General features: G+C 42.1%; 1 protein-coding gene across 1 annotated transcript in view; it reads left to right on the forward strand.

Annotated features, from left to right (window-relative positions):
- Positions 1-20,892, forward strand: part of LOC124798970 — a 215,493-nt gene that overhangs the window by 85,418 nt on the left and 109,183 nt on the right. Inside the window, exon 2 of the mRNA XM_047262506.1 lies at positions 15,411-15,521. Coding sequence (XP_047118462.1) covers positions 15,411-15,521 — 111 coding nt within the window. The remainder of the gene's footprint in view (positions 1-15,410; positions 15,522-20,892) is intronic.

The raw sequence follows: 20,892 nt of genomic DNA on the forward strand, positions 1-20,892 counted from the left end.
ACAGTAAATATTTGAAGAAATGGTTGGAAGTAATAGATTCATTTGAATTACTGCAGCTGAATGTCAGAAGATGCGCACTACTCTGATTTTTTGGAAGTAGCTGCGCCTTTATACATATGTACCAGATGATCAAAAAGTCAGTATAAAATTGAAAACTGAATAAATCACGGAATAATGTAGATAGAGAGGGACAAATTGACACACATGCTTGGACTGACATGGGGTTTTATTAGAACCAAAAAATACAAAAGTTCAAAAAATGTCCGACAGATGGCGCCTCATCTGATCAGAATAGAAATAATTAGCATAACAAAGTAAGAAAATAAAGATGATGTTCTTTACAGGAGATGCTCAATATGTCCACCATCATTCCTTAAAAATAGCTGTAGTCGAGGAATAATGTTGTGAACAGTACTGTAAAGCATGTCCAGAGCTATGGTGAGGGATTGGCGTCGGATGTTGTCTTTCAGCATCCCTAGAGATGTCGGTCGACCACGATACACTTGCGACTTCAGGTTAACACCAAAGCCAATAATCACACGGACTGAGCTGTAGGGTCCTGGGAGGCCAAGCATGACGAAAGTGATGGCTGAGCACAAAATCATCACCAAACGACGCGCGCAAGAGATCTTTCACGCGTCTAACAATATGGGGTGGAGCGCCATCCTGCAGAAACATCGTACGTTCCAGCAGGTATTTATCAGCCAGGCTGGAGATGATGCGATTCTGTAACATATCGGAGTACCTCTCACCTGTCACGGTAGCAGTTACAAAACCGGAATCACGCATTTCCTCGAAGAGAAATGGCCCGGTGACGGTAGGTGTGGTATATCCAACCGATACCGTGACTTTTTCGTCTTGCAACGAAGTTTCCACGACAGTTATAGGATTTTCGGTAGCCCAGATTCTGCAGTTGTGGGCGTTGACAGACCCTCGGAGCGTGAAATGAGCTTCGTCGGTCCACAACACGTTACTCAACCAATCGTCATCTTCCGCCATCTTTTGAAACGCCCACACCGCAAATGCTCTCCGCTTCACTAAATCGCCAGTTAACAGTTCATGATGCCGATGGATTTTGTACGGGTAACATCGGAGGGTACGCCGAAGTGCCAACCAAACAGTAGTGTATGGAATGCCGGTGCAACGTGCGACTACACGACCGCTGACTTCCCCCTGCATAGACGAACCCGCTACAGTCTCCATTTCTTCCTGAACTATCTCAGCAGCATTACGCCTTGTGCTCGGTCGTCCACTACGGGGTATATCGTATAAACAAACCGTGGCTTCGAACTTCGAAATCATTCTTGCTACAGCTGCATTTGTCAATGGACCTTTACCCGTTCGAATTCCCTTCCTATGGCGATAGGATCGTAACGCTGAACTAGCACATTCCCCATTCTGATGATACAGCTTCACTAAAAGCACCTTCTCAGGTAACGCCAACATGCTGCGACTGCTGGCGCATCTGATTCTCTCTTTCATTATAGCTCCTTTTATATACGATTGTCGTGCGCAGTCACTGACGTTCTGCTGTCCAGCGACATCTGTCAGACATTTTGTGAACTTGGTTGGTTTTTTTTTGGTTCTAATAAAACCCCATGTCATTCCAAGCATGTGTGTCAATATGTACCTCTCTGCCTACATTAATCCGTGGTTCATTAAGTTTTCAAATTTATACTGACTTTTTGATCACCCGGTACATCAGCACAAATCTTGTGTCTCTACTTGCACAGGTTACTCGGGGTTTTTGATAAGAAATGAAGGATACACATTCTACTGTGTTGGAGAGAAGAAAGAATACCGTCGATGTAGGGGTCGCAGTCTGGAAAGAGAAGCGAACGAAGCCCCAACAAGAAGGAAAAGGTGGAAACACTCGCTCAAAAGGGCCATAAAATGGCACGTGAAATGACCCGCACCGCTCAGAATGTCTGCCGGAACCCGGTCTGTTTTCCGGCGCTGCGTCACAGGGGAGGTTGATTGAAACTGCTTGAAGGAGCCTTTACCGGGAGTTACCTCGCTTTCCGGCTGATGAGGCACTTACAGGGCATGCGCAGCGGCCTCCTGGGAAATACTCGAGGGGCCGGCCCGCCACGCCCTGTCCACGGCCAATCCCTTCTCGGCGCCTGCAGGTCCTGCCGACGCTGCCCGCTACACAGCTCGCTGCCCTGCTCACGGCGCTCTCTCTAGGGGCGCCCAGTGGAGTGGGTAGCATAGCACAAACTCTGCCGATGCCATAACCACAGCCGTTATTATTTTGAACTGCGGTAATTTTCACGTGCACCCCTTAAACATTCATGCAAATGCTCTTCTTTTATCGCCCCTGTCCGCTAAATCTCGTGCAGCCTGGGAAAAAAGTAGCTAATATATCGTCGTCATATTCATTTTATAACTTCAAAAGCCTTTTCCTTGCTGCGTTATGACATACATTTCTGTTACAGTATAGTCTCCTATTTTATGTTAAAGGCGTTTTCACGGTACCTGTTCTGGAATAAAAAAGTTTATTTTTAACCTACACAGGGTGCCCAGGAGGATGCATCAATACATGGCTATTACCAATGATTGAAGCGATTTCATAAATTCACTGTAGCTCCATTCATTGACATATGGTCACGACACACTGCAGATACGTAGAAAGACTCATAAAGTTTTGTTCGGCTGAAGCCGCACTTCAGGTTACTGCCGCCAGAGCGCTCGAGAGCGCGGTGAGACAAAATGGCGACAGGAGCCGAAAAAGCGTATGTCGTGCTTGAAATGCACTCACATCAGTCAGTCATAACAGTGCAACGACACTTCAGGACGAAGTTCAACAAAGATCCACCAACTGCTAACTCCATTCGGCGATGGTATGCGCAGTTTAAAGCTTCTGGATGCCTATGTAAGGGGAAATCAACGGGTCGCCTGCAGTGAGCGAAGAAACGGTTGAACGCGTGCGGCCAAGTTTCACGCGTAGCCCGCGGAAGTCTACGAATAAAGCAAGCAGGGAGCTAAACGTACCACAGCCGACGGTTTGGAAAATCTTACGGAAAAGGCTAAAGCAGAAGCCTTACCGTTTACAATTACTACAAGCCTGACACCCGATGAAAAGTCAAACGCTTTGAATTTTCGGCGCGGTTGCAACAGCTCATGGAAGAGGATGCGTTCGGTGCGAAACTTGTTATCAGTGATGAAGCAACATTTTTTTTTAATGGTGAAGTGAGCCGACACAATGTGCAAATACAGGCGGTAGAGAATCCTCACGCATTCGTGCAGCAAATTCGCAATTCACCAAAAGTTAACGTGTTTTGTGCAATCTCACGGTTTAAAGTTTACGGCCCCTTTTTCTTCTGCGAAAAGAACGTTACAGGACACTTGTATCTGGACATGCTGGAAAATTGGCTCATGCCACAACTGGAGACCGACAGCGCCGACTTCATCTTTCAACAGGATGGTGCTCCACCGCACCTTCATCATGGTGTTCGGCATTTCTTAAACAGGAGATTGGAAAACCGATGGATCGGTCGTGGTGGAGATCATGATTAGCAATTCATGTCATGGCCTCCACGCTCTGCCGACTTAACCCCATGCGATTTCTTTCTGTGGAGTTACGTGAAAGATTCAGTGTTTAAACCTCCTCTACCAAGAAACGTGCCAGAACTGCGAGCTCGCATCAACGATGCTTTCGAACTCATTGATGGGGACATGCTGCGCCGAGTGTGGGAGGAACTTGATTATCGGCTTGATGTCTACCGAATTACTAAGGGGGCACATATCGAACATTTGTGAATGCCTAAAAAAACTTTGAGTTTTTGTATGTGTGTGCAAAGCATTGTGAAAATATCTCAAACAATAAAGTTATTATAGAGCTGCGAAATCGCTTCAAACATTTGTAATAACCCTGTATTCATGGATATGACACCAAAGATTATCCGAAACAAAGATATCTAGCATTAAATTGCTATAAAATGCGTACCTGAAGAGCTATGACCGTTTATGTAATAGAAGAAATGTGTTTCACAGTATCTAATATGGATAAGTGGTCCGAGCTCTTATGCATGCAGTTAAGAGCTCGCATTTACTGCACTTTCGTGCTTCGAATGATAATTCCTGTCATATCCCTGAATATTGACCAGTAATCCGCGGAGATGCTGTAGCTTCGAAATGGTTCACACCATCATTTACACACGAATAAAATATTTCTCACAGTTACTTGTCTGACAGTCCAAAATATGCGTTTTCTCACATATGACCCTTAACCTAAGAGAGGAAGCGCAGATTTTGGACTGTCAGACAAGTAACTGTAAGTAACATTTTCACATATGTCAATTAATGTGTGAAGGTTCGAATCAATGAGTTAAAAGACGCCTTATTCCGGATAAAAGTTACATTAAAGATGTCTGTATCAGAAAATATGGAAAGGGTCTGGCATGTAAACAGATATTATGCTGCACCAAGAAAAAAGATACTGAAGTTACAAAAAGTATATTTACATACTTGATCCACAAAATGGTCACTCCACCAGTCTTGGTAGTTCTTCATTAGTTTAATTGTTCAGAGGATTATCGTAGGGTGTTTTGAATCCAAATTCATAACCACTGGTCGAGCTTATTGTGCAGGATGAAATGAAACCTAACAATATACTTGATTATAGAGTTAAATTTTTGCATTAGTGTACACATTTCTACACATATGCTGACACCAAAAATCAATTGCCTTTTGGTTAAAATTATAATATTTAGTCGTGATACAGCAATTGTTTCTCCACAGATAATTTCGAGAATCGACCTCGATGCTCGAAAGTAAAAATTATACACACCAATGACAAAAGCACAGAACAGGGTACTTATTGCTGTATTCCTTTGGAGGCAAGTTAGTCGTAACAACATGATGGGTATTGCAAATAATCCAAAGAAGTAAAGATTATCTTACAACTGAACGACGTAGTGGACGTAGTGAACCAGTTGTTCGCAGTTGTGTTTGCCTTTCCAGTCCCTGTATACTCATAACTGAGATTCACGCTGAAGATCGACTTTACTGGGTATACACATAAACAAATAACTTTCACTTCCAATAGTATGTCATATTTCTTCTCCGTAATATCGACCTGGAATTTAATTATCAATGGTTCTCATTCTCCGATTCTTGATAAGGATGTCGCGTGGTTTCCCGTGCCTCCAAAGCAAATGTCGGAACACAAAATCCACTCCCAAATAACACAATCTCACCTGTTCTTTGACTGAAAAGTTCGTGACCCTACCGTGAGCCATATCTCAAAATGGTTGCTCTACTTAGAGAATGAAGAGCACAAAACGAAAAGCATCGTGTTGAGTCTGCGTATATGAATTATAACCATTAAGGAAGACGAAAGAGTTTCCGTAATCCGACCAGGGTCATCTTGTTAACGTCACGCGACTGCAGCTCCCACTGGAAGCGGAAAATTCAACTGTGGGCCAGAATGCCTATAGATAATGATACTAGGAATGTTTCTAATTTGGAATAAGGGACACGTGGTTTCTGCTGCCTCGTAACATGTAATTACCTTTTATTGTGTTACTTACTCCTGTTACCGTTGCTTCTGTAGAAATATCTTTACAGCTGTTTATCAGTAAACCTACCCATACTGCAGTGAACCACTGCACAATTAATACTGCCGGAGAAAGCGAATCTGAAACCTAATGCGAGCTTAAGGACGAAGAGTTAAGTAGGCTTTTCTGTTGTCCGTAGAAAGTACCGCGAAAGAAAGGAACATGTTTTGTTTCCAGACGAGGGGCACAGCGAATACTGTCGATGTTTGCACTGTTGCGCAGATGTTGTCAATGCAATGCGGATAGAATGTCGCAGAGATGGGAGGGAGGGCGCAGGAACTTAAACAAAATGCAATTCTGTAACGTGGCACCAGAGACTGCGACACTGTTACAACAAAATAGAAAATAACCCAGAAGAGCTTTAGAAAGTTTGTCGGCGCGTTACGGCTATACTCTGTGAAAATATTTCATACACTTTTAGGATATAAATACAAAATAGTTTCCTTCACAACCTTAAAAATGGTAATAGCCTTCCCTTCCTCGCAAAAAAAGTAAAAAATTGCTGCCCTTTTTCTCTTTGGTTTTTCACATATTAGAGTTATTGATAGGTATTATAACTGTTTTATTTTTCACGTTATCATGCAAAAATCTGGTAAACTTCCCGTGACGACTGGGATGTACGTAACAGCTGTCATAAATGAATCAGTTTTAATAATAGAACCTTAAAACGAGAAAGCAGTACCAACATCTGCGAATTTAAGTTACTGAATCCACAACAACACTGATCTTGACGTAATTCAAGATTTCACTGAAAAGGTACAGATTCGATCGAAATTTCAGAACACAAGGAATTGTGTTTTGAACAATCCGAGTGAGGGAAATTAGCTAATTGGCTGTTAATTTGTATTACACTATTTTCTCAGAGGCCATGCTGCACATGGTCATTCATGTAGACTATTGTAGTTTGAAACAACCACGGTATCAGTAATTTACATCAGTAGTAAGAGTTAAAGTCCATTACTTCTGTCGTACTGAAGATATTTCACAGGATCCCTAAGGAGATTATATACTGAAGTCATTTGACTGAACGGTGTGTCAGACTGTATTAGAATATTGCAGCCCTGCTTTCAAACTTCATTTCGTTCAACGATATTGATCACTTTGCGATTATCTATCGATATGTTTGCTTTTGGTTACTAACATTCCTCCCCTTTTATATTTCTCGTCTTGTCTCAGAAAGAAGGGCATAAGCTTTGTTTGTGACAGACAACCTTATTTCACAACACTACCTAATGCAATACAAGCAGTTAATGATTCCATCAGCAAACGACCACTATTCCGTTTCTTTTCCTTTTCTGTCAGCGTCTAGTCTGTCGTATCGTTAGTCTGCGTCATGCTGACGGGGACTCTATCGTAATTTTGTAGGGTAGAGGAAAGATGTTCTCATCGAGAAAAAAGCGAAGGATGGCGTGAAATCGAAATTCTCTTGATAAATGAACTGTCTCCACTAACTGTGCCACTGTTCTTTTCCTCATCAAGGAGGAAATGAGAAATGTTCGCACAAGGCGCTTGTTGTGGCGATAGAACCATCTATTGTATGATGGCTGCTGCTAAACTAATATTACCGAAAGCATGGTGCTGCGTTGAAACGTGTATCTTTGTGAGTACATTTCCACACTACATTGCTATTTTAAGATCATCTGAGGCAATAAGGTGTAACATTAAAGATGAAATGCGTCAGTCGTTGATTCTTTCTATATGCTCGTGGAAGGACATGTAGTAACTCTTTGAAAAACTGCTCAATGTGACTGAACGTCGACCATGTACCCCACAAGCGGCTCGTAGTGAAATTGCGTGCTTATGGAATATCGCCTCAGTTATGTGACTGGATCTGTGATTTCCTGTCAGAGAGGTCACAGTTCGTTGTAACTGACGGAAAGTCATCGAGTAAAACAGAAGTGATTTCTGGCGTTCCCCAAGGTAGTGTTATAGGCCCTTTGTTGTTCCTTATTTATGTAGACGATTTGGGAGACAATCAGAGCAGCCGTCTTCGGTTGTTTGCAAATGACGCTGTCGTTTATCGACTAATAAAGTCATCAGAAGATCAAAACAAACTGCAAGACGATTTAGAAGAAATATCGGAATGGTGCGAAAAGTGGCAGTTGACCTTAAGTAACGAAAAGTGTGAGGTCATCCACATGAGTGCTAAAAGGAACGCGTTAAACTTCTGTTACACGACAAATCAGTCTAATCTAAAAGCCGTAAATTCAACTAAATACCTGGGTATTACAATTACGAACAATTTAAATTGGAACAGACAGAAAATTTCGTGCGGAAGGCTAACCAAAGACGGCGTTTTATTGGCAGGACACTTAGAAAATGTAACAGACATACTAAGGAGACTGCCTACACTACGCTTGTCCGTCAACTTTTAGAATACTGTTGCGCGGCGTGGGATCCTTACCAGATAGGACTGACTGAGTACATCGAAAAAGTTCAAAGGAAGGCAGCACGTTTTGTATTATCAAGAAATGTGGGAGAGAGTGTCGCAGAAATGATATAGGATTTGGGATGGACATCATTAAAAGAAAGGCGTTCTTCGTTGCGACGGAATTTTCTCACGAAATTCCAATAACCAAGTTTCTTCTCAGAATGTGAAAATATTTTGTTGACACCGACATACATAGGGAGGAACGATCACCAAGATGAAATAAGGGAAATCAGAACTCGTACGGAAAGATATAGGTGTTCATTCTTCCCGCGCGCTATACGACATTGGAATAATAGAGAATTTGAAGGTGGTTCGATGAACCCTCTGCCAGGAACTTAAATGTGATTTGCAGAGTATCCATGTAGATTTAGATGTAGATCCCTGCGGTGAGCAGAATAAGTTAATGACGCCGTTGCGCCGTACAGGAATAATAGCTGATTATTTCAAGCAGTGCCAGAGATCGATGAATAACTTTAAGTCGCTATTAGAAAAGCACGCAGTATTAAACGATGTTTTTTCCAAATACAAATTCCTCAAACATTTATCTGTGACACCGATATCGGAGTCATCCAAACATTAGAGCGACCCCATGCAAGGTTACTAGTGTCACCTTGCACTAATGTAGAGGCTTTTGGACGAATAACGAAGAAGCCATTAACGCAGGTACACGCTGTTCTAAATGTTCATTCGAACACAACGGGTCGTGGTGAAAGTAAATCTTTGTTTGTTTTACCATCTAAGACAACACCTAATTCTCTAGCTTGTCTGTTTCTGTATTTAAAAGATCTAAATTTTGACAGACAAAGTATTTTATAGTAAAGTTTATCGCTCTTTAAATTATTTGATCATTATTCTGTCTTTAAGACTGTATTAATTCCTATATCCAAGAAGTCAGGAGCATATCTGAGAGACTAATACCGAACCGTAAGTCATGGTTACAACTTTCGGACACAAACCATTTACAGAAGAGAAAGAATAGAGGAAAAGTAGTAGAAACCAGTCTCAGAGAACATCAGTCTGTGTTCCAGAGAAATGTAAGAACACACCAGGCAGTACTGACCCTAACTCAGAAGATATGATAAAGAAAGATACACATTGAATTGCAGATTAAGAGAAATCTTCTGATAATGTTGATTTGAACTAACCCTTTGAAATTCTGAAGGTAGCATAAACAAAATGTATGGAACGACTAGTTATCTAGAGACTGTCCAGATACCAGACTGTAATGAGAAGAGTCAGAGGACATCAGAGTGAAGCAACTGTTGTTGAGGGAGTAAGACAGTATTCGAGGTTCTGCCCTATGTTATTTATGCTGTACATTGAGCAAGAAGTATAGTAAACCAGCAAGGAATTGGGAAAGGGCACCGTATTTCAAGAAGAAGAGATTGAAATCTGATGTTTGTCGGCGACATTGTAATTCTGTCAGAGACGGCAAAATACTTGGAAGATCAGCTGAATGCAATGGATAATGTCTAGGAAAGTGGTGGTAAGATAAACATCAATTAAAGTAAAGCAATGGTAATACAGTCATTTAAATAGAGTGATGCTGACAGAATCAGATTAGGAGGTGAGACATTAAGAAAAGTAAATAAGATTTGCTATTTGAGCAGCAAAATAACTGACTATGGTCTATGTCTAGAAGATATATGACTGTGACGGGTAATAGAAAGGAAAGCATTCCTGGAGAAGTTCAGTTTGAAAAATGTTGGGTATAAATTTAAATGTAACTAATTATTTTCTGAAGATATTTGTATGGAGCATAGACTTGTGCGGAAAGAAAACTGTTGATTTGAAGAGAAATATTTGAAATTTTGAATCAAGGAGAATGATGAAGCTCGGTTGGGCGGATCGTATAACTAATGGCGAAGTACTTAATCGAATATCGGAAAATATATATTTATGGCACATTTTGACTACAAGAAAGGATCGGTTGATAAGACACATCCTGAGGCGTGAAGGAGTAGTCTGTTTGATGATGGAAAGGAGTGTAGGGTGGTGGAGAAAAGTGGTGAAGTTGCAGATAGAGAACGTTATGAAGGATCAAGCTTGTGTGGGGAGCTGCATCAAACGACTCGTCAAAATCAAGACCAAAACTAAAACAACTAGAATGCAGTCATCCTACTGGGTCATAAAGTTATAAACTCGCAAGTAAGTGACAATTTATCTTTCTAATTTAGAACCGATGACACAATGGACTCTGTCTACGTTTACTATGCTAATCTGCAAGATAAGTTTTTCCTAGCAGCGCATCTCTGATATACATTACGCAATCGAGGAACATACCTCATTCTCAGCGAGCTCATAACGAGAAATTAAAGAACTACTGTTTAGGCATAACCTTCTTCAAGTCGACATTGCTCCTATGCACAGAAGGCAGAAAATGCTGGAAAACTATCCATAAGAGGATGATTCCTGTGTACAGACTGCTTTATCGAAAGAAGTAATATTGCAAGTAAATGATTAATTTATTATTGCTTTGTGTACAATTCAGGTTATAAGAAACAAACGTTGTAAACAAGCTACATTATTACTGATCAGTCTTATTTATAGATACTATTTCCCAACCTGTTACAGCTCAGACCTTGGTGAACACCACCCCTAATTGCACTGTATTAGTAAATATCAGCCTAGAAAGTGATTAAAATTTTCTTACTGCCGTACTAGAAATAAAAATATTAATTCTCTCTCATCGTCATGTTATGAGGCAATACGTTAAAAGCAATGGAGAAGATAGTGTCTGGTATGTTTACTAAAAAACCTTACAGACGTATTCGTATTAGTTTCTGTAGTTTATGAACGAGAACACACTGTTTTCCAGTGCAATATAGTGGTAGGAAGATCATTGTTTAAGAGCATCGAAATAACTATCGGAAAATAATTTGCCTATATCTGACAATAAAAATAGTTTTAAACGGACTTCATCTGGAAATAGTTTCTGAGATAGAGGATACGACAGAATTAGACAGAAAATGTGTATCTTAGACACAAAGGAAGAACCGAAAGACTAATGGTGTGTATCTTCCCCTAGTCCAAATTGTAATGTGAGGGGTGCAGACATCCTTTCATTGAACGATGTTGACCTCTTTGTACTTAACTATAGTTCAGTTGGAGTATTGGATGTCGAAGAATATCTTCAAATCCATGAAATATAACAAGTCGAAATATAATTCACGTATTTCAATAACTTTATAACCGACCTTTGTAGTAATTTGAAACTACGCAAGATAGCCAACCACAATTGATTAATTTTGGAAAACGAAAAGTTAACAAATTAAGGAAGCTTTCACGCCACATCCATCCATGTCTAATAAAGCAGATTTATAAAACAAAATTTTTCGAAAATAACCTATACACATTATGCTGTCAAAGTAATTTCAACATTGTATTTTATTTTCTGTCATCAGTCTTCAGACTGGATTGATCTTTCACGAATTCTTCTACTGTTCCAACCTCTCCATTTCAGAGTACCACTTGCAACCTACGTCCACTAGTACTTGCTGCCTCTACACCAATCTCTGTCTACAGTTTTTATCATCTACAGCTCCCTCTAGTACCATAGAAGTTAATCCCCAACGTCTTAACACTGTCTTAGCGTCCTGTTCCTTCTACCTTTCAGTGTTTTCCATATATTTCTTCCCTCTCCGATTGGGCTGGGAACCTTATCTTTCCTTACCTGATCAGTATACCTAATTTTCAACATTCTTCTGTAGCACCACATCTCGAAACGTTCTGCTCTCCTCTTTTCCGGTTTTCACACAGTTCATGTTTCACCACCATACAGTGCTGTGCTCCAAACGTGCATCCTCAGAAATTTCTTCCACAATTAAGACCTATGTTTGATACTAGTAGACATTTCTTAGCAAGGGATGGCCTTTCTGCCAGTGCTAGTTTCCTATTTATGTCGTCCTTGCTCTGTCCGTATCTGGTTACATTGCTGACTAGACAGCAGAATTCCTTAACTTCATCTGCTCCCTGACCATCAATCCTGATGTTAAGTTTCGCGCTATTCTCAATTCTGCTTCCTCTTATTGCTTTTGTATTTCTTCTATTTACTCTCAATCCATGGTTTTACTCATTAGACTGTTCATTCCATTCAGCACAACCTGTAATTCCTCTTCACTTTCACTCAGGGTAGCAATGCCATCAGCGAATCTTAACATTGATACCCTTTGAACTTTAATTCTACTCTTCAGTTTTTCTCATATTTTCCATCATTGCTTCTTCGATGTATAGATTTACCAGGAGTGGCGAAAGACCACAACCCTGTCTTGCATTCTTCTTAATACGAGCTCTTCGTTGTTGATCTACCAGTCTTATTATTCCCTGTTGGATCTTGTTATATATTACTCGTCTCTCCCTATAGCTTACCCCTTTTGTCCTCAGAATTTCGATGATCTTGGGGTCTCTTACTTATTCCATTTCGCCAAATCTTATGGACATGTCTTGATTTTTCTTTCGTCTTGCTTCCGTTCTCAATCGCAACGTCAAACTGCTGCAGACCCTATATTTCCCAAAGCCAAATTGATTGTCATACAACACAACCTCAGTTTTATTTAATGCTCTCCATTTGTTTAGCCTTATTTGATCTTAAGTCTTCCAAACCTCTTTTGAATTCTGATTCTACTACTGGATCGCCCATTTGTTCTATATCGTCTCCTATCTCTTCTTCTAACACATCAAACAAACCTTCCTCCTCATACAGGCATTCAGTATACTCTTTCTACATATTTGTTCTGTCCTCTGTATTTAACAGTAGAATTCCCATTTCACTCTTAACGTTACCATCCTTGCTTTTACTTTCATCGAAGGTTTGTTTGACTTTTCTTCATGCAGGGTCAGTCCTTCCGATAATCATTTTGTTCTGCCGATTTCTTCATATGTTTCGTGCAGCCATTTCGTCTTAGCTTCCCTGCACAGCTTATTTATTCTTTTCCTAAGCGACTTGTATTTCTGTATTCCTGAATTTCCCCGAACATTTCAGTACTTTCATCGATTTACTGAGGTATTTATTCTGTTACCCGCAGTTTCTTCGCAGTTATCGTCTTTGAACCTATGTTTTTCTTCCAACTTCTGTGATTAGCATGTTCTGATGTGTCAATTCCTCTTCGAATGAACTGCTTACTGAGCTATTCCTTACTGCCGTATCGTAGCATTAGAGAACTTCAAGCGCCTCTCTTCATCTCTTAGTATTTCCGTAACCCGCATCTTTGCTTATTGATACTTCCTGACAAATCTCTTAAATTTCAGCCTATTCTTCATCACTAATAAACTGTGATCTGGATCTATATCTGCTCCTAGGTGTTATGTCCTAGCCAGTAATGCCACCCGAGCCCGCTGCCAAAAGGTTGGCAGCATCGAAGTCCGGACGCCGTCCGCATAAGCAGCGCCAGCGAGACAGCAAATAGCCGCAAGTCTGCGCGCGCCACCGCTGGCTTCTGGCTTCTTAAGCGCTGGAGTCGCGAGCGCTAGGACAGTTCTGTATTCGCCGCTTAGTTGTATACTCGCCACCGAATTGCGTACTTGCTAGTCAGTTGTGTGTTCATCGCAGCAGAGTTGTTGTTTGTCGTTAGCCGACGCTGACCTAGCCTCTCCGACTCGAACTAGACAGATCTCTGTAGACACGGAGTTCACTATTGTGTTTCTGTATCTTCATCAATAAAGATAAGTACCGACTTTTATTTAATCAGAGTGTTTGGTTTTTCATCTTTCTGTTCACTGTTCCAGCGGACCGGTCGGCCCGCTATTAAAAGTGTGGCGGTGACTTCGTAAGCCATTTCTACAGCCAAGTGTTTGTCGCTACGAACACCGCCACAAAACTAGGTACGTCTTACTTTCCAGTACCTGATTTCGGAATATCTGCCGGACCACGATGCAATCTAACTGAAAACTTTCCGTATCACCCGGACTTTTCCAAGCACACCTCCGCCTTTTGTAACTCTTGAACAAAGTATACGATATTACTGGATGAAATTTAATGAACCATTCAATTGGTCTTTCTCCCCTCTCGTCCCTATCACCAAGCCAAATTCTCCCGTAACCTTTTCTTCTACTCCCGTACGACCGCATTCTAGTCCACCATGCCTGTTAAATTTTTATCTCCTTCCATTTACTGAATTACCCGTTCAATACCTTAGTATACTTTCACTGTTTCGTCATCTTCAGCGTGCGACGTTGGCATGAATACCCGGACTATCGTTGTCGATGTTAGTTTGCTGTCAGTTCTTATGGAAACAACCCTATAACTGAAGTGTTGACAGTAACTCACTTGTTGCCCTATCTTCCGATTCATAACGAATCCTACTCCTGGTATACGTTTACTTCCTGCTGTTGATATTAGCCTGTAGTCATCTGACCAGAAATTACTGTTATTTTTTCATTTCATATCACTGACCCCCACTTTATTTAGATTGAGACTTTTCATTTCCTATTTCAGATTTTCTAGCTTCCCTACCAAGATCAAACTTCTGGAATTCTACGTACCGACTCGTAGAATGTTATCCATCCGTTGGTTATTCAGTCTTTTTAACATGGTCAACTCCCCATTGGCAGTCGCCTCGCACAGATTCGAATGGTGTACTTTTCCGAAATCTTTCTTCAGTGGAGAAATCATCACGACACTTTTGCAGTTACATGCCAAATATCCTGTGGATACACGTATATGTCCTTAAAGCAGTGGTTTCCAATACCTTCTGCATCCTCATGCCGTTGATCATGGCTGATTCTTCCTTCTTTAGGGGCAGTTTCCCACCACTATGGCTAGAGACTGCCCTGAACCTCTGTCCGCTCCTCCGCCTTTTTTGACTAGTGTTTGCCAGAATGAGGGTAACTTCTTATCCCAGAAGTCTCCGGCTGACAATGCTGAGGAATTTTATTCAAAATTAAGAGGTGGCGGTGTTCGAACCCAAAGGCGAGGGCATTTTGATTACCAATAAAAGACGCTACCCCTAGACCACGAAGGCAGCTTATATTTTTTTCAACATACCTAATTAAAACATCTCTCGTAAGTTGGGTAGGGCATTGGGTAGCACACTGCATTTTCATTTGGGAGGACGACGGTTCAGACCCGCGTCCGGCCAGCCTGATGGTTTTCCGTGATTCCCCTAAATCGCTTAAGGCAAATGCCGGGATGGTTATTTCGAAAGGGCATGGCCAGTTTCTTCTCCATCCTTCCCTAATACGATCTTGTGACCCATCACTAACGACTTCAGTGTCGACGGGACGTTGAACACTAATATTTTCCTCTTCTTGAAACTGAAATGGGCGAACACGAGAAAGTACGTGTTTCGTTACTTTGACCACCTACATCCTAAGTTTCTTGAAGATCCTCTGCTGACGCTTTGGGATGTTCCCTTGTAAGTGCAGCTGCAGGGAAAAGCAGAGGCCTGCCAGTGACGGTTCGCGTTGTCTTGTGTTGACAGAGAATGGGACGCCCGCCACTGGGACGCTGCCCTCGACGCGCATCGCCGTGGACGCGCCCGAGCATCGCCAACCCACGTGGACGTCGCCAGCAGTTACTGCAACAACGCCAGGTTCGTATAAAACCACGATTACACTCGCCGGCCCGTTAATAACCACCACTGTATACTAATGCATTTCTACAAATGTATACCACCGCCCAGTATCTACACTACATTACAGAAAAAGTGAAGCACCAGGAGATACTATTATATATCAATGTAACTGTATGTATACCAGAGCATCGGCGGGTATGTTAATAGTGAGACAATTCCCTGTGGCAGGTAGGTCGACCATCAGGGTGCTTTAGTACTGTTCGTGTTTAGCGTTGTGTTGGTCATCCATATCTACATCATCTAGAACATACTCCGCAATCCACCTAATGGTGTGTGGCGGAGGGTACTTTTTGTGCCATTAACTGAGCCCTCCCACCCAGCTCCATTCACGTACAGGGTGTGGGAAGAATGATTGTCGGCAAGCCTCTATATTGGCTCTAATTTCTCGAATTTTCTGATCATGGTATGTGGGGGAAGTAATACGTTGCCGGAAAGCGCTCGCTCCAAATTTTAGTAGTAAATCTCTCCGTGATGCACAACGCCTCTCATGTAACGTCTACCAATGTTTTTTTTCAGAATCTCCGTAACGCTCTCGTACCAGCTGGACCACCGCGTGACGAAACGTGCTGCTATTCGTTGGATCTCTTCTATCAGTCCTATCTGGTAGGGAGCAAAAGTAGATGAATAATGCTCAAGAATGGGTCGAACAAGCGTCTTATAAGCTACTTCCTTCCTTGATGAAATACATTTCCTTAAGATTATTCCTGCGAATCTCAGTCTAGCATCAACGTTTCCACTATTTGTTTTATGTGGTCACTGCACTTACGATCGCTTTCGATAGTTACTCCTAAATATTTTACGACGGATACTGCTTCCAGCGGTTTATCGTCAATACTGTAGCTACAAAGCAGTGGATTTCTTTTCCTATGTATGCTCAGTATGTTACATTTATTTACGTTCAGGGTCAACTGGCAGAGCCTGTACCATTCATCAATTCTCTGGAGGTCACTCTGCAAATCGGTACTATTTTCCGGCGTCGCTACTTTGTTACAGACAACCACATCGCCTGCGAACAGCATTATACAGCATCCGACGTTTTCTACTGGATCGTTTATATATACTGTAAACAATAACGGTACTATCACGCTTCATTGGGGTATTCCGGAAATTACCTTTACATCTGTCGATTTTGTTCCGCTAAGAGTGACATGTTGAGTTCTGTCTGCAGGCGAGTCTTGAATCCAATCGCAAATCTGCTGTGATACTTGATAAGCTCGTATTTTTGTTTTTCACTGAGCGGCACTAGGGGACGGCGTCAAATGCCTTCCTGAGGCCAAGGAACGCGGCATCAACCTGCGTGCTAAGGTCTACGGCACTGTGGATCTCATGGAGGAATAGAGCGAGCTGTTTGCGGAATCCATCTTGAGTTTTATAGAGGATATTTTCCTTCTCCAAGAACATACTAATACTTGAGAATAAAACATGTTCCATAATTCTACAACAGGTTGATGTCAACGATGTAGGACTAGCCATTCTTGAAAACTGGAATGACCTGCGCTTTATGCTAGACGCTAAGTACCCTTCGTTGCCCAAGAGATGTACAATAAATTACTGCTACAATGGGTGCAAGTTCCTTGGCAAAATCTTTGTAGATTCTCATAGGTATCTCATCTGGTCCTGACGCCTTTCCTCTATTAGCGATTGTAGTTGTTTTTCTATTTCGCGATCGGTTGTCTCAGTTTCTTCCATTACGACGTTCGTGCGACGATTGAAAGGAGAGACCGTGTTACGATATTCCGCTGTGAAACAAATTCGGAAGACTGAATTCAGTGTTTTGGATTTCTCTCTGTTATTCACCGTTTCAGTGCCGGTATGGTTCCCCAGTGAGTGATTTGATGATTTACACCCATTTACTGATTTTACATACGACCAAAACCTCTTAGGGGTTTCACTCGGATCAGCTGACAAAGTTTTACATTCAAAAGCATTGAACGTTTCTCTCATTGCTCTACTTACGCTAAGTTTCGCTTCGTTCAGCTTTTGTTTATCAGCTACATTTTTACTTTTCTGAATCTGAGATGAAATTTTCTTTGTTTACGTAGCAGTTTCCTAACACGACTATTATACCATGGTGAGTCTTTCCCATCCTTTGAATTTTTCCACCTGTTTTCCACAGCAAAGCCTGCATCTCTCGTGCGATGCTAGTTACCTTAAAAATCATTCGTCCGCCGAAAGGAGCCAAGGATGGCCTCAGAACCCAAGTGGCAGTTGTCATTAATGCCGACATGTGTCACTCCCTACATGGAGCTGGTTGCACCCGGTGCGCTCGATAGCCGCCGGTAAGGCCTCCTCCACTACATGGGCGAAACTCGCGGAAACCATACCGAGGGTACACTGTCATTCTTTACCGCCTTGCCTGCTATTTCTCCGAGGAGTGCCATTACCCGCCTACCATTGGAGCTCCAAATGAAAATCATACCTACACTCTGTAACTGTCCGAGCTGGGCAAGAAAATCTGCCGTTGGTCTAACAGGAGAGGTATGGTTTTGTCCCCAGCGCCGAATGTTGCCGAAACTTTATCATTAGCTAGCAGCATGTCGGCCAATGCTACTTGCAGCTGTTTACGGACAGCATAAATTCTTCTTGCATCCACTCACAACAAGCACAGTCCCTAGCCACATCGTAGTGTGTAAAAATAGACATAAGATACCAAATAACGCTACTGAGTTTGGAATGTACGCAAAATGCAACTCGGAGAATGAAGAAACACAAAAAAGTGCTCTGCAGATATGTCATATGCTCTGAGACGGCATGCTGTTAAACGGAAATAAATTTCTCTAGTGAAGTGGTTGTATCTATAGTTCCTTCTTCCTAGAAACTCTGCTTATCCGAAAGCTACTGCACGAAATATGTATGCAGATTAGAACGCACTGACCTAAACTGCATGCTGTGTACCAGCACGAGATTTGAGCTTAACGGCGTTACGTGGCGATCTGACGGTGGAAAAATTACCCTAGGAATCTGCCTTACACAAGGACATGCACCAATATTTACGCAAAAACAAAAGCTTACAGTAGTTTGCGAACCTCTAGTGCACACGGTAAAATACAGCGTTGTAGTTAACTTCTTTGCAGAAGCACTAGCGAAAAAAAAGTAATTAAATTATTATATATCAGATAACTGCTGATATGCTACTGCAGCTGGTGCGTCTGCTTGGCTCGGCGTCTGCCGGTTGGGTATATAAGATGCACGACCAACGTCAGACGTTGAATGATCACAACGAAGCAAAGGGGGAATCCGCGTAATCTCGCTATGGATTTCCAGTTGACTGTCTGGCCGAATCGTGCAGTATCCAGATGTCTGGGGTACTGATATATTACAGTGACCCGGTCTTTGACTGCATGGGACTGCGAGGGCACGCAGTTACCAAGATTTTGTAAGCTCTTGGCATATGCACATTCCATCCGAGAATAAACAATGGACAAGCTGTAACGCTTTGTTTCACGTCGCACTATTGATTGGAGACTAGCAGCACCTGGACCAGGAACTTACCGTCGCATGTCTAAGACGCCATTGACGCCGTAACAGAAACGGCTGTGTTTGGAGCGAAGCCGTGCCCGGGAAGTAAAGTCTGCTCATGAATGACATCGTATTGTGTCAAGCAGTGAACCGCGGCTTTTCGCTACCCAGGATGTTCGTCTGCGAATGTTGCGGTGATGTGTGGAAAGGCACCCTTCTTTTAATGTCTTAGAGAGTTACATATGTTTAATCTGGGCATGAGGAGCCATCAATAATGACTTCAGCTCAACGTTGGTAAATATTGAGGTAACACTGACGGCACAACAGTACGACAGGGACACTTTGCGCCCTCTTGTGTTACTTATGCGACATTATCATGGTGCAATTTTCCAACACGACAATCCATGTCCACATATGTCACATGTCTCTGTGAAATGTATACTTAATGTTGAGGTATTTCCATGCCAGCAAGATCCCCAGGACATCGTGGAACATGTGTGGGAGCAGCTCTGACGTCAACCCTGTCCGATTGTCACTGTCCAGGATTGCAAAGACCATTTGCCACAGTTGTGCGTCAGCTTGGATACATGCTAGAGGAGGCACATCATACTGAAACGTGGATTTATCTTGCCCAGTTCCTTTCGAATCTGACTCGGTTTTGCTATCACTGATGTAACATCGCATATACTCTCTTGATGTTTCATTTTGTTCCATCCTCTCCTACCGGTTGTTTCACTTTTTGTCTGACGTGGAATTCATTCATTAGTTCATATTGCTATCTCTTCATCACGACGCGACACGATGTTACCTGTTCGATCAATATCCTTTATAAACTGTTCGAGATGGCGAAATGGTAAACTCACTTGGCTGACATACCGGAATAATGAGGTTCTTATCCCTGTTCGTCATCATTAATTTAGATTGCTCGCGGTTTCCTTAACAGATTAGCAGGAATCCCGTTAAGGTTACCTGATATGATGAGAACACGTTGGTCTTTAGTCTTCCTTCCTTCCTGTTCATGATTTTTTTTTTTATTTACTGATCTAAACCCGGCGGACAGAAATTTAGGCATCAGGAGAGACATCATGGTAATATCAACCAGCACTACATCTAGCCTTGGTGTATTGGCGAGGAAAATTTCACCATATTTATCGCAAGCGACTCATTCATAATTGGATGCCGTAGTGCTAACAAATTACTGGGTACTTGATTGCTACGTTTCAGCCACTGTTGCAAATAGCTCTCATGTTTTCTGTGTGATTAAGATTGAACATGGCATTCGAGGTTCGACATGGTGCTTAAGTGTTCGTACAGCTAGGATCCTAAGTTCGTAGTTCTTTCAGCACAGCACGCAGCAGCTGGCATCTTTGGAGACGAGGACACCCAGTGGCCACCAGAAATCCTCTCCTCCGCTACCCTTTTTATCCCAGGGTAGCAATTGCAACCTACGTCCTCAGTTTATTGCTGAGTGTTGATTTCCTCTGCAGTTCTTAGTCTCAACAGCTCCCTCTAGTACCATGGTCAACATTCCTCTACAGCACAACACTCAAAGGCTTCGACTCCCTTCTTTCCGGTTTTCCCAGAGTCCATGTCTCACCACCATGCAATGCTGTGCTCAAAAGGTACATTCTCAGAAATTTCTTCCTCAGATTAAGACCTATGTTTGATACAAGCAGACTTCTCATGGCGAGGAATGACATTTCGACAGTGATAGACTCCTTTTTAAATCCTCCGTGCTGCGTCCGTTATAGGTTATTTTGCTGCCTAGGTAGGCGTATGCCTTACCTTCGCCTACTTCGTGCTCCCCTAATCTGCTACCAGGTCTCTCGCTTTTCTCATTTCCGCTACTTCTCATTCCTTTCGTCATTCT

Source organism: Schistocerca piceifrons, chromosome 5 (assembly GCF_021461385.2).
Source record: "Schistocerca piceifrons isolate TAMUIC-IGC-003096 chromosome 5, iqSchPice1.1, whole genome shotgun sequence".
NCBI lineage: Eukaryota > Metazoa > Arthropoda > Insecta > Orthoptera > Acrididae > Schistocerca > Schistocerca piceifrons.